The sequence below is a fragment of the Chiloscyllium punctatum genome, chromosome 15 (assembly GCF_047496795.1).
Source record: "Chiloscyllium punctatum isolate Juve2018m chromosome 15, sChiPun1.3, whole genome shotgun sequence".
In the NCBI taxonomy this organism is placed as follows: domain Eukaryota; kingdom Metazoa; phylum Chordata; class Chondrichthyes; order Orectolobiformes; family Hemiscylliidae; genus Chiloscyllium; species Chiloscyllium punctatum.
The window spans coordinates 93170558-93192562 of NC_092753.1; the positions used below are offsets into that span (position 1 = coordinate 93170558).

General features: G+C 42.9%; 1 protein-coding gene across 1 annotated transcript in view; it reads right to left on the reverse strand.

Annotated features, from left to right (window-relative positions):
• LOC140485930 (E3 ubiquitin/ISG15 ligase TRIM25-like) overlaps positions 1-6502 on the reverse strand; it is a 29946-nt gene extending 23444 nt beyond the window's left edge. Inside the window, exons 1-3 of the mRNA XM_072584374.1 lie at positions 5906-6502; positions 5653-5748; positions 3661-3891 (exon numbers count right to left, since the gene is read on the reverse strand). Coding sequence (XP_072440475.1) covers positions 3661-3891; positions 5653-5748; positions 5906-6469 — 891 coding nt within the window. The 5' untranslated portion in view covers positions 6470-6502. The remainder of the gene's footprint in view (positions 1-3660; positions 3892-5652; positions 5749-5905) is intronic.
• Between the last annotated feature and the right edge of the window lie 15503 nt (positions 6503-22005).

The following is a 22005-nucleotide window of genomic DNA, read 5'->3' on the forward strand; positions in this document are numbered from 1 at the left end:
TGGAGAGTATTCCTTCGCACTACTGACTTGTGCGTTGTGGATGATGGACAGGCTTTGGGGAGTCAGGAGGTTACTCACCGCAGCATTCCTGGTCTCTGACCTGCTCTTGTAGCTACATTATTTATGTGGCAAATCCAATTGAGTTTCTGGTCAATGGTAACCCACAGAATGTTAATAGTAAGGGATTCAAAGATGATAATGCCATTGGATGTCAAAGGACAATGCTTAGATTATCTTTAATTGGTCACTGTCTGGGCATTTGTGAGGTGAAAATGTTACTTGCCACTTTTTAGACAAAGCCTAAATATCCCCCAGGTCTTACTGACTCTGGAAATGGACTGCAGGGTTACAGGGATGGGGTAGGGATTGGGTCTGGGTGGGATGCTCTTCGGAGGGTCAGTGTGGGCTTCATTGACCAAATAACCTGCTTCCACACTACAGGGATTCAATGACTCTATAATCTCCCATTGTGCCAGGTATGATTGCAACCAGTGAAGAGTTTTACTCTGATATTCATAGATTCAAATTTTTCCAGGGGTCCTAAGTCAACAGTTATCACTCTCACCTCACCTCTTGAATTCAACTCTTTTGTCCACATTTGTAGCCAGACTGTAATGAGGTAAAAACAATGACTGCAGATGCTGGAAAGCAAATACTGGATTAGTGGTGCTGGAAGAGCACAGCAGTTCAGGCAGCATCCAACGAGCAGCGAAATCGATGTTTCGGGCAAAAGCCCTTCATCAGGAACCGAGTGCTCTGGTGGAACCAAACTGGCAACAGTGAGCAGGTTATTGCTGAGCAGGAGCTGCTTGATAACACTGTTGATGACACCTTCCATCACTTTACCGATGATCAAGAGTACACTGATGGGGTGGTAATTGTCTGGGATAAATTTGTCTTTTTATGTACAGGATAAATCTGGGGAGGTATTATCAGGTGAATGCAGTGTTGTAGCTATACTGGAACTGCTTGGCTAGAGGTATAGCAAGTTCTGGAGCACAAGTCTTCAGTACTATTGTCAGAGTGTTGTCAGGGCCCTTAGCCTTTGCTTCCAACTCTTTCTTGGGATCACATAGAGTGAATCAAATTGGCTGAAGACTTGCACGTGTGATGGTGGGGACCTATGGCAAAGGCCAAGAGGCATTTAGATTTAGAAATATAACAGTTATCTTTCTTGGTGGCTTGATAATATATCAATATTGCCCAGGATACCATAGAGTATTCCCACGTTCTTCTTTTGAATACCATTGCAGGATCTTGCCCTTCCATCTAAGAGGGCAGAGTGGGCTTTGTTTAACATCTCTTCTGTGAGATGGCACCTGACAATGCAGTAGGCCTTGGAATGCTAAACAAGAATGTTGGCCGGGATTCTGACCACAACTATACAGAGTAGAACTGGGAAATCACAAACTCTGGGGTCAGGCAAGGGTACTTGAGCAACGTTCCTGATGAAGGGCTTATGCCTGAAACAGCGATTCTCCTCTTCCTCGGATGCTGCCGAATGTGCTGTGCTTTTCCAACACCTCAGTCTCAACCCTTGCAACAGCTGACAGTGGAGATTCTAGTAAGGGTCTTCAAAGAAACAGATTAAACTTTTGATTTGATGCCACCACTTCAACCAAGGCATTTTAAAGCAAGCGAGATTGTATTATGATCACAGTTGATGATATTACTGGACAGACAAAATCCTTCTGATCTGTGAAGCTTAGTTTGATAGATCACAAATGGCGTTTTTCTTTTTATATACCATGGTGATCAGTCATTGAAAATATTCACAAGAAGCTACTAAAATACGTCTAACAAAGGAAGACAAAATTTATCTCACAAAAGATAAACTCAAGCTGTATTACACTGGCAAGATTTATTGAAACAATCTTAATACAATTATCAATAGAAAGATTTATCTCTATTACCCAGCAATGCCCTCAAACCTATTGAAGAATCACCTCAATCTGCATGATAAAACTTTCCTCTGCTGGCATGACAGTCATCTGCTTTGTTTCAGCTCTCTCTTCAGTTAATGTCTCACCCCTGGACCCTTGGAATAAACTGCTAACTTGGTTCATTATTGCTTAGTTCGTATTCCCTAAATCCATGTCTTCAACAGTGTTAGCCTCTTCCCCAACACATCCACAACCTTGTGCTTTTGAAGCTTTCATCTCACCAACTTATAAACAAAATCCACAAAGATGTGCACGTTAGGAGAACTGGCCATGCTAAATTGCCTATAGTGTTCAGGGATGTGAAGGTTATTTATATTAGTCAGGGGTAATGTAGGGTAATAGGGTAGAGGAATGGATCTGGGTGGGATGCACTTCTGAGGTTCAGTGTGGACTTGTTGGGCCTAATGGCCTGTTTCCATACTATAGGGATTCTTCTCAGCGAGCTCAGGAATTCTCCCAGTCCTGACTGCTTGGAGACTTCTAATTTCAGCACCTCTACTGTAGTCCTCCTCAAGCTGCAACTCTCTGTCTTCTGTTTCTCTGCTGATCATACAACTCAAGTCAGAATAATTCATTTCCCAGTTAGCTTGCTGGTCATTTACTCGAAATAATATGACTTCTTGTAAGTGCTGGACTGAACTCAAAGTTAAAAATTACTTTCTGACCTTTAAAATAACAAGTCTCAGGCGACTGACTGTGTGGAGTTTGCACACTCTCCCCGTGTCTGCGTGGGTTTCCTCCGGGTGCTCTGGTTTCCTCCCACAGTCCAAAAATATGTAGGTTAGGTGAATTGGCCATGCTAAATTGCCCATAGTGTTAGGTGAAGGGGTAAATGTAGGGGAATGGGTCTGGGTGGTTTGCGCTTCAGTGGGCCACAGGGCCTGTTTCCACACTGTAACTAATCTAATCTAAGTCAAATCTTCATAGAACTGAATAATTAAAATTAAGTTTTCCTTCTTCTTGGAACCCAAGTTCCCAATAATAATTCTATATTCTAAGCTTCATAACAACTATCATTTGAAAAGAAACAATATGTAGGCCAATAATTTGTAGGAAGAAGGAATGGTACTAGATCAAATGCTCATTTGGAGAGCCAGTGCAGACATGATGGACCAGATGGTCTCCTGTGCATTGTATCCATTCTATGATTTGATTTAACTTTAAGATCATGGGGGTTAAATGGGTTAGACAGACCAAATCTACTTTTGTCCACTTGCTGAACAGTCTACTGCTAGGGGTATAGTCTGCGGCATAGAGCCAGACCCTTGATGAGTGAAACCGGGAAATAGTTCGATTCGCAAAGAATGATCAAAATTTAGAATATACTTCCTCAAAATGTAATCAATGCTCAATTACTTGTTCATTTCAAATCTGAGCTTGACTGATTTTTGTTATCAAAATATATTGAGGGATATGGGGTAAAGATTTAAATTGTTGTTCAGATCAGACAAGATCCCATTGAATGGAAGAAAGGTTTTGAGCAACTGAATAGCTGACTACTGTTATTATGGTGCATCCTTTCTTTATGTTTTCCCATTCATTACCAAGTGTAAGAACGAAATTATGCTCAGCTGTGAAACCTTCCCACTGTTCACTCGTTCATGGTTGTATTTTCTTTACATGCATTCAGACTGACCACTTGAGGGAGACACTAAGACTGCTGGTAGTTGAGCAAACTACAAAGAACTCAAGGGATAACAAGAAATATGAACTGTACCTGAAGAAAGGAAAGACAATCCATTTTCAGTTGTTTCTCTGTTTCAATATGTATTAATTGAATCTGTTTTAACTTTTCTTCCAGTGATGTTGCTTTGCTCCTAATATCAGAGAGCACTCGATTCTCCTCATCGTTAATCAATTTAATGGCATACGTTTCATCTTCTTCCAGTTGCTTCCTCCATTCAGAGAACTTCTTCGATAGCTGTTCTCTCAGCTTATTGGAGCGTTTCTAAAAATATAAATCACACTCACGTATTTTTATACATAGAACTGCATATGATCAGTTCATAACACTCTGCTTATAGGAAGTGGACAGCCTTTGCATTACTAATTACTTGTCCTTGAGAAAGTGGTGGGGAATCATTTTCTTGGATCATTGGAGAGAGTAGAGAACATTCTCCCAGAGTGCTATTAGATTGGATCTTTCGGGATTTTGCTGAGAAGGAAAGAATGTCTAGTAGGATGTCCAAATAAGATAGAGTTAAAAATCACACAACACCAGGTTGTAGTCCAACAGGTTTACTTAACTAGTTACCTGATGAAGAAGAAGCTCGTATTTCCAAACCTGTTGAACTATAACCTGGTGTTGTGTAATTTTTAACTTTGTCCACCCCAGTCCAACACTGTCACCTCCATTTATTTGGGGGGAGGCGTGGGGGGAGTGGTATTAGAAAACTGTAGTGTTCTCATGCACCATTTTGCAGCCCTACTGACACCCCAACTTTTCGATACTCTCAGGCTTCCTGAGAACATTTTAACCAGATGGTCAAAACATTGAGTTCATAAGTGATTCAGCATAGAATCAGAGCTTTGAACATGCTCTCGGCAACTTGCTATTCCATGCATCAACAGAGACGGGGAGGGGTGGGGTAAACTGAAATTTAACATGCCCCGTTCGATCACTTGCAACAGAAACTGACCAACTTCCCAATAGGGAAGCTGTAAGAATTAGTCAAAATTGGTGGAATGGTGGTTGTCACGAGACTAGGACTCAGTTTTGTAAATATACAAGATGGTAGGCAAATTCACTTCCAAAGCCTCCGGAGAAAATTATTCATAGGAGCAACTGATCAGAAAAAAACACCCTCCTACATGGAATAGCAGAATCTCTGAAGTACTGTGCTTCTCTCTGATGTTTGCTGTTGATAGACTCACTGTCAATCTCTAAGATGAATTTTACCACTTAGACTGCAATGGTTCAAAAAGGTACTTCAGCACCGAGCTCTCCAGGGAAATTAAGGATGGGAAACAAATGTTGGCCTAATCTGTGACGACCGTATCCATGAACTAACATAAAAATTTAAATCATATGGGGGGGTGGTGGCCATGTGATATTATCACTGGACTATTTATCCAGAGAGCAAGGTAATGCCCTGAGGGCATGGGTTCAAATCCCGCCATGGCAGATGGTAGAGTTTGAATTCAATAAAAAAATCTGGAATTAAGACACTAATGATGACCATGTATCCATTGTCAATTGCTGGGAAAACTCATCTGGTTCACTAATGTCCTTTACGGAAGGAAACTGCTATCTTTACCCTGTCTGGCCTATATGTGACTCCAGGCCCACAGGAATGTGGTTAACTCTCAACTGCCCTCTAAGTAATTAGGGCAATGACAATAAATGTTGGCATCTCATGAGTAAATTTTAAAATGGCTCACAGTTACAGGTCACCATTTCAAAATGAGCAGACGACACAAAGCTTGGAAACATTGCGAACTGTGAGAAGAACATTAATTGAATATGTTTAACATAAAGACCAAGTGGAATGGGCATACACCCAGTAAACATCAATTCTCAAGGAACAAGTACATGCTCATTGGAATTCCCTGGAGCCCCACTGTACAAAAGATAAACAGCTCCATATTAAGCACAGGGAGTGTTTGATGTAATTCGTGCCATGCCCCTGTCAGGACACGCCTGGTGTCACATATGTTTACCCAACTCTGTGGAAAATCATTTCCAAATCCAGTTACACAGGATTCCTACCTTTACTTCATCTTCTGCTTTCTTCAAGTCTTCTTGATCAGTTGAAAATTTGTTCTGAACTTCACGATAATCCCCCCATTCTTTCTTCAATTTGTTCTAAAAATTGCAATTTAAATAGTTTAGGAAGTTAATTCCCAGAAACTAACTTGCTTAATTGTGATTGCCTTTTTAAAACTTCACTTTTGTTTTCTCTGGATTGTTTGAGCCCTGTAGTATGGACCGTGCCTCAGCTCCTGAACAAAACAACGCTCACCTTGACTTTAGCTTCTGCCTGATCCAGGCTCAGGAGACTGTGAGATTTGTGTTTCCCTATAACTGTACAAGATATACACACACACTGTTCATCCTGCTCGCAGTAAAACTCAAGAATCTTCTTATGATCCAGACACTGTTTCTTCGTAAGGTCGTCGAGAGGCTCGATCAGGATGTGATCCTGGTAAGTCTTCTTTACCAAATGTGGCTTTAAATGAAGGGAACAAAATGAGGTGTCACATTTGAGACAGGTCTTCACAGCTGGAGATGGATTCTCCATGCAGTACTCACACATGACAGGGGTAGATTCAGCAGCAGTAACTTGGGACTGGTGGTATTTCTCCACGATATTGCGCAGAGTGAAGTTTTTCTGCAGTTGGGGCTTAGGTTTGAATGTCCTGCGGCATTGAGGGCAGTTGACTCCCAACTTATTGCTTACATTTTTCCAAGTATTGTTGATACAGTTCAAGCAGAAACTGTGCTGACAGGGCAGTATGACGGGGTCCTGGTACACATGGAGACACACAGCACAAGTTAATTCCTCTTCAAAAGCTTCTGCTTCCATTCTTGCACAGCTGGGAAGGAAGCTCTGCTCAAGGTTTTGTGTAGCCAGCAAAGCAGGAAGTGAAAGAACAGAAGTGTCCCAGTGGAGTATACTACTTTCAGTTTCAGGACTGGTTGACGTTTAATTAACTCTTTGAATTCTGCAATCGAAAAAGTGCAAATGATCATTTTAACTCCTTCCGTCTTCTACCAGATCGGTAGAAACCAGAAAATCTGCCCCACTTACACTGGACACCAGTGTGAACATAGTTTAGACAAAGACTAATAACTAGGAGGAAGTGAGCACTGCAGATGCTGGAGAGTCAGATTCGAAAGTGTGGTGCTAGAAAAGCACAGCAAGTCAGTCAGCATCCGAGGAGCAGGAGAGTTGACGTTTCAGCCGTAAGGCCTTCATCAGGAATGTGGAGGGAGAAAGGGGCTGAGAGATAAATAGAAAGGTGAAGGGGTGGGGGAAGGTAGGTGAGAAGGAGATAGTTGAATGCAGGTGGGAGCTAATTATGATAAGTCAGTGGGAAGAGTGGAGTGGATAGGTGGGGAGGAAGGTAGACGGGTAGGGCAGGTCAAGAGGCTGGTGCCAAGTTGGAGGCTTGGATCTAGGATGAGATGGGAGGAGGGGAGATGAGGAAACTGGTGAAGTTGATGCTGATACCATGTATTTGGAGGGTCCCGAGGCAGAAGATGAGGTGTTCTTCCTCCAGTTGGCAGGTGGGTTTGGTTTGGCGATGGAGGAGGCCCAGGACTTGCGTGTCCTTGGCAAAGTGGGAGAGGGAATTGGCCACAGGGCAGTGGGGTTGTTTGGTGTGTGCATCCCAGAAATGTTCCCTGAACCACTCTGTGATTTGGCGTCCTGTCTTCCCAATGTAGAGGAGACCACATTGAGAGCAATGGACGCAGTAGATGAGGTGGGTAGATGTGCAAAAAATTCTCTGCACGATTTGAAATGAGAGGTGAGGGTGGAGGTGTGCACACAGGTTATAAAAATGAAAAATGCTGGAGAAACAGAGAAGGTCTGGAATCATCTGGAGAGAGAAACAGTTCTGCAAAATGTCAAATTTTAATTGATGTGAGGTCAGTTGCTTCACATTACTCAAGGTAAATGACAAGAAATTCAACACCACAAACAGACAAAGCTGTTTATCCTAGCTTATTCCCATAAATTAGTTTATAATTCTATACTAGCCTTTGTAAGTAATTTCAATAGTTATCTAAAAGATAAAATATGATGTTATCTGACCTTTTAAGCATCTCTGTATTTTCCAATCTTATTTTTCATAGAATCCCTACAGTATGGAAATAGGTCCTTCAGCCCAACAAGTCCACACTGACAATCCAAACAGTAACCCACCCAGACCCATTCCCCTACGCTATTACTCTATATTTCCTCTGACTAATGCACATAGCCTACACATCCCTGAACACTATGGGGCAATTTAGCATGGCCAATTCACCTAAACTGTACACCTTTGGCTGTGGGAGGAAACTGGAGCACCTGGAGCAAATTCCACACAGTCACCCAAAAGTGGAACCAAACTCGGATCCTTGGCATTGTAAGGCAGCAGTGCTAATGACTGAGCCACCATACTGCCCTATTGGAGGGTTAACATTTGAATTTTCTATTTCTGAGTCATCCTCCCATTGCTTCGATGTTTTTGTATCTTGATTAAACTGTAAAAATATAAAACATAGGTACTAAGTTAGCCTGGAGCAGTGTTTTTTCGAGCAGTAAGACATTGCTATTTTTTGAGTCTGCAGATTGTTAAAGGGCAAAGATAGCATTTCATAGAGTGATGTGCTCTTCCTGTCAGGTGTGGGAGATTAGGGAGAATTTCCATGAAAAAAGTGAAAGAACTGTGAATGCTGTAAATCAAAAACAAAAACAGAAGGTGCTGGAAAATCTCAGCTTGTCTGGCAGCGCCTGTGAAAAGAAATCAGAGTTAACGTTTCAGATCCATTAACCCTTCCTCAGAACTCCCCGAATTTCCATGATGATTATGTCTACAGGAAGTGTGTTTGGTTGTGAATCCTATTGGATCACATGGATTGGTTGGAGCAGCAGTTAGAGGCAATGTGGAATGTACAGGAACTGGGAGTGGGTTGGATGGCAATTGCAGGAAAGAAAATGAACCACAGAAACAGTCAAGTGGATGGGTTACCTCCAGGAAAGGTAGGAAAGTGAAGTAGGTCATGCTGGAGCCTCCTGTGACTATCTCCATCTCAAACAAGTTTTTTTGGAAAATGTAGGGGTGATGGACTCTCAGGGGAATGTAGCACTGACAGCCACGCTCCTGGTACCAAGACTGGTTCTAATTTAACGAGGGGTAGACAGGTTCCAAGTTATCGTTTGTGATTGGGGACTCTTTAGTAAGAGGCATAGACAGATGTTTCTATGGCTGACAGAGACACATCAGTATGTTGTGTTGCCTCCTGGTGGCAAGATGAAGGATATCTTGGAGTGGGACCAGCATAAGGTTGATGTACACATTGGACCTAACAAAATAGAAAGAGAAAAGGATGAGATTCTAAGGAGACAATATAGAACATAGGACATTACAGCCCAGTACAGGCTCTTTGGCCCTCGATGTTGTGCCACCTGTGAAACCAATCTGAAGTCCATCTAACCTACACTATTCCATTATCATCCATATGGTTATCCAATGACTATTTAAATATCCTTAAATTTGGCGAGTCTACAACTGTTGCAGGTAGGACATTCCACACCCCTACTATTCTCTGAGTAAAGAACCTACCTCTGATATCTTTCCTCAATTTAAAGCTATGTCTCCTCATGCTCACCATCACCATCGGAGGAAAAAGGCTCTCACTGTCCAGCCTATCTAACCCTCTGAATATCCTAAATGTCACAATTAAGTCATCTCTCAAACTTCTTCTCTCTAACAAAAACAGCCTCAAGTCCCTCAGCCTTCCCTCATAAGACCTTCCTTCCATACCAGGCAACATCCTAGTAAATCTCCTCTGAACCCTTTTCAAACCTTCCACATCCTTCCTATAATGCGGTGACCAGAACTGTACGCAATACACCAAGTGTGGCCGCACCAGAGTTTTGTACAGCTACAACATAACTCATGGCTCCATAACTCAATCCCTGTATCAATTATAGCCAACTCACCATATGCCTTCTTAACAACCCTATCAACCAAATTCAATGTGATCTCGCCCCATGTTTCTAGCAGGTTAACATGACACATGGACTGATTGTTTCTCCTGTCTGGAGTACTCACGACATAATTGAGGTCATTGAGTTTTTTTTTGTTAAGTCCAATGAACTTTATTTTTAATGGTGCCCAAGTGACAGGCTACAACACTCCTGTCATCAGATTTTAAACTTTAACCTTTTCATCTGCTTTAGTTTTCATTGTTTTTGGATTTCCTCAGATGTTTTCATTAGCCAACATCTATGCCTTGGCAGTTTCTTTCAGAAATGTAGGATAAATAGATTGGGAATTATAGTTTATGGGTATTGGAATAATAATCTTTCTTTGTGGCCCTCTATGTCCATAATAAAAAAGGACTAAATCTTGTGGACTTATCAGGAGGAACCTTAATAATAACAACTTAATTCTATTATTCTAACTTTGTCAATAAGCTCCAATCATGGTCTTCAAAGTTTGATGCCATCTTTCTAATGTATCTTGAGATTGTGGGCGATAAAGAGAAATTGTTTAATTTCCACATTATTCATCATTTCCTTGAATACATACAACATAAAATTTGATCCTTGATCTGATTATATTTCTTCATGTAACCTAGATCTCATTAAAAAAAAAACTTTTCCACTAACATTTACCTAGAGACACTGCTTCAGGAAATCTGGTGGAAGCATTCATAATCTTTAGAAGGTTTTGGTTCTTATTTCTGGTTTTCGATAAGGGTTCCCACAATCTAATAAGACACTTCTAAACAGTTTTTCAAAAGCAGGCACCAGAATGAAATGAGCAGCTTTAATTGGATATTAGGGTTTTCCCCTGGCTGATATAGAGTCATAGAGCTATACAGCATGGAAACAGACCCTTCAATCCAAATCCTCCATGCCACCCTGATATCCTAAATTAATCTAGTCCCATTTGCCAGCACTTGGCCCATGTTCCTCTAAACCCTTCCTATTCATACATCCATCCACATGACTTTTAAATGTTGTAAGTGTCTCCATCACCTCTTTTGGCTGCTCATTCCATTTATGCAATACCATATGTGTGAAAAAATTGCCCCTAAGGTCCATTTAAGTCTTTCCCCTCTCACCCTAAATCTATGCCCTGTAGTTCTAGACTCCCCTACCTCAGGGAAAAGACCTTGTCTATTTACCCTATTCATGTCCTTCTTGATTTTCTAAACCTTTATAAACCTCTATTAGCCTTTGATACTCCAGGGAAAAAAACCCCTCATCTATTCAGCCTCTCCCTGTGGCTCAAACCTTCAAACTCTGGCAACATTCTTGTAAATCTTTTCTGAATCCTTTCAAGTTTCACAACGTCCTTCCTATAATAGGGAGACCAGAATTACATAAGAACATAAGAACTGGGAGCAGGAGTAGGCCATCCGGCCATTTGAGCCTGCTGCGCCATTAAATCAGTTCATGGCTGATCTTTTCACGGACTCAGAACTATTTACGCATGCTCTCGCCGAATTCCTTAATTCCCGTTTTTTTAATGTCCTTTAGCTTTAAAAATATTTACTGAAGTATCATCAACTACTTTCCTGGGAAAGGAATTCCATAGATTTACAACCTTCTGGATGAAGAAGTTCCTTCTCAATTCAGTCGTAAATCTGGTCCCTCTAAACTTTAGGTTGTGCCCTCTTGTCGTACTTTCAAACACCAGTGGAAACATCCTCTCTACCTCTATGTTATCTATTTCATTAAAAGTTTTATATGTTTCTCTAATATCTCCCCTCACTCTTCTAAATTCCAATGAATATAATCCCAGTCTACTTAGTCTCTCCTCATAAGCCAATCCCCTCAACACCAGAATCAACTTAGTGAACCTCCTCTGCACCCTCTCCAGTGCCAGTATGACCTGCCAAACTGCATGCAGTACTCCAGGTGTGGCCTTTCCAGCATCCTGTACAGCTGCAACATAAACCTCCTGCTTTTAAACTCAATCCCTTGAACAGCGAAGAACAAAATTCCCTTTTCCTTCTTAATTACCTGTTGCACCTGCAGACCAGCCCTCTGTGATTCATGGAGGAGAAAGTGAGGACTGCAGATGCTGGAGATCAGAGCTGAAAATGGTGTTGCTGGAAGAACGCAGCATTCCTGAAGAAGGGCCTATGCCCAAAACGTCGATTCTCCTGCTCCTTGGATGCTGCCTGACCTGCTGCGCTTTTCCAGCAACACATTTTTCAGCTCTGTGATTCATGTACAAGGACACCCATGTCCTTCTGAATACCAGTATGCTTCAATTTTTTTACCATTCAAATACAAGTCATTTTTACTTTTATTCCTACCGAAAGGGATGACTTCACATTTATTAACATAGTACTCCATCTGCCAGACCTTTGTCCATTCACTTAAACTAGGCTATCTCTCTTTGCAAGGTTTCACAGTTCTCCACACACTTTGCTTTGCCACTCATCATGGTGTCATCCGCAAATGTTGACACACGACTCGTGCTCTCCAACTTCAAATAATCTATGTAAATTTTGAATAATTGCACTCCCAACACTGATCCCTGAGGCACACCACTAATCACCAACCACCAACTCATTTATCCCCACTCTTTGCTTCCTGGTAGTTGACCAATCCTCTATCCATGCTAATATATTAGCGGTAGCACCATGCATCTTTAGTGTATTTGGTATGCTTGCCTTTATTGGTTAGTGCATTGAGTATAGGATTTGCAAAGTCGTATTGCGACAGTGCAGGACATTAGTTAGGCCATTTTTGGAACATTGTGCGCAGTTCTGGTCTCCCTCCTATTGGAAAGATGTTGTGAAACTTGAAAGGTTTGAGAAAGGATTTACAAGGATGTCACTAGGATTGGAATGTTGGAGCTGTCGGCAGAGGCTGAATAGGCTGGGGCTGTTTTTCCTGGAACATCAGAGGATAAGGGTGACCTTAGACAGGTTTATGAAATCTTGAGGGGCATGGCTAGGGTAAGCAGACAAGTTATTTTCACTGAGGTAGAGGAGTCCAAAACTAGACAGCATAGGTTTAAGGTGAGAGGGGAAAGACTTAAAAGGGACTTCAGGGGGAACTAATTTCATGCAGAGGGTGGTACATGTATCGAATGAGCTGCCAGATGTCGTAGTGAAGGCTTGTCCAATTACAACATTTAAAAGGCATCTGGATGGTCATATGAATAGGAAGGTGTTAGAACTAGGCCAAACATTCATAAGAGGCAGCCTAGACCATAGCTTTGCAATTTGTTTCGGTAAGTGTACAGTGAAAATTACCTAGAGTGAGGTAGCTAGGTTGACTACCAGGTTTTAAACCAGAAAAAAATTTATTCACAAAATAAAGACAGAATAAAGAACCCCTACAGAACTCAGACTATTCAAACTAGACTTAATTATGCTGTTCCAAACATACACAAACATCCCAGTAAGCAAACCCCATTAGAAAAACAGTAAAAATGAAACAAATGCTTACAGGTTGATGTTAGAAGGGCAGAAGGAGAGAGAGAGAGAGTTTTGCAATCTGTTTCCACATAGCTGAACTCCTAACTAGATCTGGACTGAACTGCTCAGCTAGAGAGCTGACCACTCCCCTTTCATTCTACAGGTCACTTTGGCCTGAAGTCTGTTTACATATAAACAAAAGGCTTGTCAACGTCCTTTCTCATCTACGTACCAAACTAGTCACCTCGGAGCAGGGAGCTGTTTATGACCCCTCTGAAAAGAAACAAGAACACAGTATCCTTGAGAAAAGGAACAGCTTTTAGAAAAAGGGACCAGCTTTGTGACAAAGGGTTCAGAGGGATATATGCCAAAGCTGGCAAATGGGACTAGGTTTATTTGGGATAGCTGGTTGGCATGGACGGGTTGAACTGAAGAGTCTGTTTCCGTGCTGTGACTGCAGGATTCTATTTCACTCCCCGTTGCTTTCATGGTTGTCGGTTTTCTCTTGACTGCTTTCTATACCATAAGGTCTTTCTAGCAGGATAGCATGACACATGGACTGATTGTTTCTCTTGTCTGGAGTACTCACTACATAATTTAGGTCATTGCGCTTTATTTTATTTGATAAGTTTAGTGAAGTTTACTTTTAATGGTGCCCAAGTGACAGGTTACAACAATTCTGTCACCAGATTTTAACTCAATAAAAGGTGGCCCTCTTACCTTATGTCCATAATTGAAAAAGACTAAATCCTGTGGACTCATCAGGAGGAACCTGAATAGAAACAACTTAATTCCATTATCCCAATTTTGGCAATAAGCCCAAATCATGGTCTTCAAAGTTTGATGCCATCTTTCTAATGCATCTTGAGATTGTGGGCAATAAGAATAAATTGTTTAACTTCAACATTAGTCATCATTTCCTTGAATATGTGCAACATTAAATTTGATCCTTGATCTGATTATATTTCTTCATGTAATCCAGATCTCATAAAAAGTGAACAAACTTTGCCACTAACATTTACCTAGAGACACTGCTTCAGGAAATCTGGTGGAAGCATTCATAATTTTTCAAATGCTTTGGTTCTCATTTCTGGTTTTAGGTAAGGGTCCCCACAATCTAAAAAGTCCCTGTTAATCAGCTTTTCAAAAGCAGGCACTGGATTGAAAGGTGCAGCTTTAATTGAAAATTAGGGTTTTCCCACTGGGTGACATAGAGTCTTCAGTTTAATCTTTTGATTTTAGATTACATTACAGTGTGGAAACAGGCCCTTCGGCCCAACAAGTCCATACCGACGTGCAACCCACCCATACCCCTACATTTACCCCTTACCTAACACTACGGGCAATTTAACATGGCCAATTCACCTGACCTGCACATCTTTGGACTGTGGGAGGAAACCGGAGCACCCGGAGGAAACCCACGCAGACACAGGGAGAACGTATAAACTCCACACAGTCAGTCACCTGAAGCGGGAATTGAACCCGGGTTTCCGGTGCTGTGAGGCAGCAGTGCTAACCACTGTACCACCGTGCCGCCAAAGAGATGTCATAGAGATGTACAGCATGGTAACAGACCCCTCAGTCCAACTCTTCCAGGCCAACCAGATATCTTAAATCAATCTAGTCCCATTTATCAGCATTTGGCCCATATCCCTCTAAACTCTTCCTATTTATATATCCATCCACTTGACTTTTAAATGTTGTAATTGCCTTCACTACTTCCTTTTGCAGCTTATTCCATTTACACACTACCCTTTGCATCTGAGGTCCCTTTTAAATCTTTCCTCTCTCACTCCAAACCTATACCCTCTTGGTCTGGACTCGCCTACACCAGGGAAAAGACCTTGTCTATTTATGAGAAAGTGAGGACTGCAGATGCTGGAGATCAGAGTGGTGCTGGAAAAGCACAGCCAGTCAGGAGCATCCAAGGAGCAAGAGAATTGATGGTTCAGGCATAAGCCCTTCATGATGAAGGGCTAACACAAAAACGTCAATTCTCTTGCGCTTTGGAAACTGCCTGACCAGCTGTGCTTTTCCAGCACCAAACTCTCAACCCTCATCTATTTACCCTATCCATGTCACTCATGATTTTACAAACCTCGATAAGATCACCCCTCAACCCCCGACACACCAGAGAAAATAGCCCCAGCCAATCAGCCTCTCCCTGTAGCTCAAACCTTCCAACCCTGGTAACATCCTCATAAATCTTTTCTGAACCCTTTCAAGTTTCACAACGTATTTCCTATAGCAGTGAGACCAGAATTGCATTTAGTATTCCAAAATTAGTCTAACCAATGTCCTGTACAGCTGCAATATGACCTCCCAACTCCTCTAATCAATGCTCTGACCAATAAAGGAAAGCATATTAAACGCCTTCTTCACTATCCTAAGGATCTGCAACTCCACTTTCAAGGGACTATGAATCTGCACTGTAAGGTCTTTTTGTTCAGCAACACTCCCCAGGAACTTACCATTAAATGCATATGTCCTGCTTTGATTTGCCTTTCCAAAATGCAGCACCTCTCATTTATGTTGCTGGAAAAGCGCAGCAGGTCAGGCAGCATCCAAGGAGCAGAAGAATCGACATTTCGGGCATGAGCCCTTCTTCAGGAATGAGGAAAGTGTGCCCAGCAGGCTAAGGTAAAAGGTAGGGAGGAGGGACGTGGGGGAGGGGCGTTGGAAATGTGATAGGTGGAAGGAGGTCAAGGTGAGGGTGATAGGCCGGAGTGGGGGTGGGGGCGGAGAGGTCAGGAAGAAGATTGCAGGTTAGGAAGGTGGTACTGAGTTCGAGGGTTGGGACTGAGACAAGGTGGGGGGAGGGGAAATGAGGAAACTGGAGAAATCTGAGTTCATCCCTTGTGGTTGGAGGGTTCCTAGGCGGAAGTTGAGGCGCTCTTCCTCCAGCAATCGTGTTGCTATGCTCTGGGACACCCGAACCAACCAACCCAACCACCCCGTGGCTCAACACTTCAACTCCCCCTCCCACTCCACCAAGGACATGCAGGTCCTTGGACTCCTCGATCACCAGCCCATAGAACACTTCCTCATTCCTGAAGAAGGGCTCATACCCAAAATGTCGATTCTCCTGCTCCTTGGATGCTGCCTGACCTGCTGAGCTTTTCCAGCAACACATTTTTCAGCTCTGATCTCCAGCATCTGCAGTCCTCACTTTCTCCACCTCTCATTTATCTCAATTAAACTCTATCTGCCACTCCTTGGCCCATTGGTCCATCTGATCAAGATCCTGTTGTAATTCTTCGCTGTCCATTCCACCTCCAATTTCGGTGTCATCTGCAAACTTACTAGCTATACCTCCTATGTTCACATCCAAATCATTTCTATAAATGACAAAAAGCAGTGAATCAGCACTGATGTCAGAGGTAGGTTCTTTACTCAGAGAGTCGTAAGGACGTGGAATGTCCTGCCTGCAACAGTAGTAGACTCACCAACTTTGTGAGCACTTAAATGGTCATTGGATAACCATATGGATGTAAATGGAATAGTGTAGGTTAGATTAGATTAGATTCCCTACAGTGTGGAAACAGGCCCTTCGGCCCAACTAGTCCACACCGACCCTCCCAACCCATTCCCATACATTTGCCCCTGACTAATGCACCTAACACTACGGGCAATTTAGCGTGGCCAATTCACCTAACCTGCACATCTTTGTTTCTGTTGGAGGAAACTAGAGCACCCGGAGGAAACCCACGTAGACACCGGGAAAACGTGCAAACTCCAAACACAACATTTCCCAAGGCGGGAATTGAACCCCAGTCCCTGGGTGCTGTGAGGCAACAATGCTAACCACTGAGCCACCATGCTTCAGATTGGTTTCACAGGTCAGTGCAACATCGACAGCCGAAGGGCCTGTACTGCACTGTAAGGTTCTCTGTTCTATGATCCTGGTGGCACACCACTGGTCACAGACCTCAAATCTGAGTAACAACCTTCCACCATCACCCTCTGTCTTCTACCTTTGAGCCAGTTCTGTAGCCAAATGGCTAGTTCTCCCTGTATTCCATGTGAACAAACCTTGCTAAACAGTCTCTATGGCATGCCTGACAAAATATCACTGTATCTTTACATAACCCTGGCCAATAAAAATACATTAATATCTTAGGCTGTGTTTTCCTAATACCTGAGAGACCTGTCATTGTAATTTAATGAGCCACTTGTAAAATTTAATTAAAATAAGTCAGTTTTTCCCACTTAAAAAGGGACTTAGCTCGAGAGTTGGACCTCCATTTTGAACAGAGCGGCGAGGAGAGTGGACGGACAGAAGTGAGGTCTGCTGGGAAGTTTTTAAGTGGGTGAGATCTAAACCTGAGACCCTAAACCGTAGGGCCTCCCTCCCCTCCCACCCACTTCCTCTAACCTTACTAAGGATCAGTAAACTCGATAAGTTTTCAGGTTTTCTCATTTTTTTCTCTTTTCTTCTCTTCCTTTGTTTAGTCTTGTGTGGGCTTTTGGATTAGCAGATTATGGCTGATCGGGCCGTGCATGTTCCTCCTGCAGAATGTGGCAGGTGGGTGAGACACAAGATGCATGCCTCTGCCAACCACATCTGTGGGAAATGCACCCAACCCCAGCTCCTCGAAAACTGAGTTAGGGAACTGGAGCTGGAGCTGGATAAACTACGGATCATCCGGGAGGCTGAGGGAGAAATTGAGAGGATGTACAGGGAGATGGTCTCTCCTCAGACACAGGATAAAGACAGCTGAGTTATAGTCGGGGGAGGAAAGGGAACCAACACATAGGGCAGGGACCCCTGTGGCCATTCCCCTCAGCGATATGTATACTGTTTTGGATACTGCTGGTGGGGACGGCCTACCAGGGGAAAGCCATAATTGTCAGGTCTCTGACACTGAGCCTAGCACTGAGGTTCAGAAGGGAAGGGGGGAGAATAGAAAAGTGCTAGTGGTAGGGAACTCAACAGTTAGACGGATTGACAGGAGATTTTGTGGTCAGGAACGTGACTCCCCAAAGGTATGTTGCCTCACCGATGCCAGGATCCGGGATGTCGCCGATCGGGTTTACAGGATTCTGAAGGGGGAGGGCGAGCAGCCAAAAATCGTGGTACATATTGGCACCAATGATATAGCCAGCAAAGGGACTGAGGATCTGAAAAGTGACTACAGAGAGCTAGGTTGGAAGCTGAGGAGCAGGATGAGTAGAGTAGTGATCTTGGGTTTGCTACCGGTGCCATGAGATAGTGAGGTGAGGAACAGTCAGCGAATGTAGCTAAACATGTGGCTGTGACGCTGGTGCAGGAAGGAGGGCTTCAGATATTTAGACCATTGGGATACCTTCTGGGGAAGGTGGGACTTGTAAATGAAGGACAGGTTACACCTGAATTGGAGGGGTACAAATGTCCTGTGTGGGAGATCTCCTCGTGTGGTTCGGGACGGTTTAAACTAATATGGCAGAGGGGTGGGAAACAGAGCTAAACATTTGAGAGAGAAGTAGTTAGATATGGGGGAGTGACAGGATGTAATGAATCTATTGGGAAGGTTATTCTTGTGATGGATCAAAAGGATCGCTTAAAGTGTGTCTGTTTTATCACAAGGAGTGCCAGATATAAGAGTGATGAACTTAGAGCATGGATCAGTGCTTGGGACTGTGATGTTGTGGCCATAATAGAGATGTGTGTTTCACAGGGGCAGGAATGTTTGCTAGATGTTCCAGGGTTTAGAACGTTTAAAAAGAACAGAGAAGGTGGAAAAAGAGATGGAGTGTAGCATTGCTAATCAGAGAGTGCATCACAGCTATAGAAACGAAGATTGTTGAGGAAGGGTTGTCTACTGAGTCAGTATGGTTGGAAGTTAAGAACAGCAAGGGAGGAGCCACCTCTTTGGGGGTTTTCTACAGACCCCCTAATAGCAGTAAAAAGATTGAAAAACTCATCGGTCGGCAGATTTTGGAAAAAAGTAGATGGATGGGTGACTTCAACTTTCCCAATATTGACTGGAACCTCCTTAGTGCAGATAGTTTGGATGGAGCCGTTTTTGTCAGGTGTGTTCAGGAAGGTTTCCTTACTCAGTATGTAGGCAGACCGGCAAGGGGAGAGGCCATTTTGGATTTGGTGCTCGGCAATGAGCCCAGACAGGTGTCAGATCTTGCATTGGAAGAACACTTTGGTGACAGTGACCTCAACTGCCTCACATTTACCATAGCCTTGGTGGGGAATGTTATCAAGGGAAGATATTTATTTGGGAAAAGGAAATTATGACGCTTGCAGACAGGAAAATTGGAAAGTACAGGTTGGGAGCTATTGTTCCACAGAAAGGGCAACAACAGACATGTGGAGACTGTTTAAGGAGCAGTTGTTGAATGTGATGCATAAATTTGTTCCTCTGAGACAGGAAAGAAGGGGTAAGGTTAAAGAGCCTTGGATGATGAAAACAGAGGAGCTTCTTGTCAAAAGGAAGAAGGAAGCTGACGTAAGGTGGAGGAAGCAAGGATCTAGCACAGATTTAGAGGATTACAGGCTTGCTAAAAAGGAGCTCAGAAATGGACTGAGGAGAGCCAGGAGGAGGCATGAAAAAGGCTTAGCAGGAAGGATTAGGGAGATCACAAAGGCATTTTGCTAATACGTGAGGAATAAGAGAATGATCAGGGAGAAGGTAAGGCCAGTCAGGGATAGCGTAGGGAACTTGTGCGTGGAGTCTGAGCAGATAGGGGAAGCCCTAAGTGAGTTTTTTGCTTCAGTTTTCACTAAGGAAAGGGACCTTGTCGTGAATGAGAACTTTAAGGAGCTGGGAAACAGGCTTGAACAGATCAAGATTGATAAAGTTGATGTGCTGGAAATTTTGGAAAACATTAAGATTGATCCCAGGGCCAGACGAGATTTATCCCAGGTTGTTCTGGGAAGCAAGAAAAGAGGTTGCTAAGCCGCTGGCAAAGATCTTTGCTTCCTCACTCTCCACGGGAATCATGCTGGAGGATTGGAGAGAATCAAATGTTGTTCCTCTTTTCAAGAAGGGAATAGGGAAGTCCCTAACAATTACAGATCAGTCTGTCTTACATCTGTGGTCATCAAGGTTTTGGAAAGAATTCTGAGGGATAGGGTTTATGACTATCTGGAAAAGCATAGTGTGATTGAAGGCAGTCAGCATGGCTTTGTGAGGACCAGGTCATGCCTCACAAATCTTATTGAAATCTTTGACAAGACAGGTCGACAAAGGTCAAGCAGTGGATGTGGTGTATATGGACTTCAGCAAGGCATTTGATAAGGTTCCCCATGGTAGACTCTTTCATAAAGTCCGGAGGTATGGGATACAGGGGGATTTGGCTATCTGGATTCAGAATTGGCTGGCTGACCGAAGGCAGCAAGTTATTGTGGATGGAAAGTATTCTGGCTGGAGGTCAGTGTTGAGTGGGGTCCCACAGGGCTCTGTTCTTGGGCCTCTGTTCTTTGTAGGTTTTATAAATGACATAGATGAGGAGGTTGAGGGTGGGTTAGTAAATTTGCTGATGACGCAAAGGGTGGAGGTGCCTTTGATATTATCGAAGGCTATTGCAGGCTGCAGTGCAACATAGACAGGATGCAGAGCTGGTCTGAGAAATGGCAGATGGAGTTCAACCTGAATAAATGCGAAGTGATGTGTTTTGAAAGGTTGAACTTGAATGCCGAATATAGGATTAAAGACAGGATTCTTGGCAGTGTAGAGGAACAGAGGGAGCTTGGTGTTCAAATGCATTGATCCCTCAAAGTTGCTCTCCAAATGGATAGGATTGTTAAGAAAGCATATGGTGTTTTGGCTTTCATTAACAGGGGGATTGAATTTAAGAGCCACAAGGTTTCGCTGCAGCTCTACAAGACCCTGGTAAGACCACACTTGGAATATTGTGTCTAGTTCTGGTCACCCGACTATAGGAAAAATATAGATGTCTTGGAGAGTGCGCAAAGAAGGTTTACCAGGATGCTGCCTGGACTCAGGGACTTGTCTTACGAAGAGAGGGACTTTTCTTGCTGGAGAGAAGGAGGAAGAGAGGTGACCTGATTGAGGTGTACAAGGTAATAAGAGGCATGGATAGAGTCATAGCCAAAGACTTTTCCCCAGGGCTGGATTGACTGGCCTGAGGGGTCATAGTTTTATGATAATAGGAGGAAGGTAGAGACGGGACGTCAGAGGAAGGTTCTTTACGCAGAGAGTTGAATGCATGGAATGTGTTGCCAGTGGTGGCGGTGGGAACAGAGTCATTAGAGACATTTAAGTGTCTGCTTGACATGCACATGGGCAGCAGTGAATTGAGGGATTATGTTATTTTGTTTTAGAGTAGGAATAATCCTTGGCACAACATCGTGGGCCAAAGGGCCTGTTCTGTGGTGTACTTTTCTATGTTCTACGTTCTATAGTCAAATGGGGCTATCATCTGATTTCTCACTGTCTTTTCTTCATCAGTTGGTATTTGAAATGGTCTCCATACCCTCATTAATAGTTTGGTTTTCAAACAAGAAAACTCAGGCTTGAAGTGGTATTATCACTAAACTATTAATCCAGGTACATCCTGGGGGTCTGAATTTAAATCCTGTCATGGCAGATGGTGGAATTTGAATTTAAATTAAAATCAAAATCTGGGAAGAAGAGTCTAATGATGACCATGAAACTATTGCTGATTGTGGGAAAAACTCAATCAGATTTTAAAATGGCCCTTAGGGAGGGAGATTTGCCATCCTTTCCTGGCCCATGACTCCAGACCTATAGCAAAGGGTTGATTCAAATGCTCTCTGGGTAATTAGGGATGGTAAGTAAATATTTGGAACTTTAGATATTCGATAATTTGGAAAATATAACCAGTAAGGATGAAAGCAAGGAGAATTAGGTTAATATGTTTAGTCTATCTTCTTTAATAGAAATGCAACCACCAGATTTGGATCTGAAACAGTTATATCGAACAGCTTACTTTTTTAAAGTTGCTTCAAGACATGTGGATGTCACTGGCCAGGCTCGTCATCTCTCT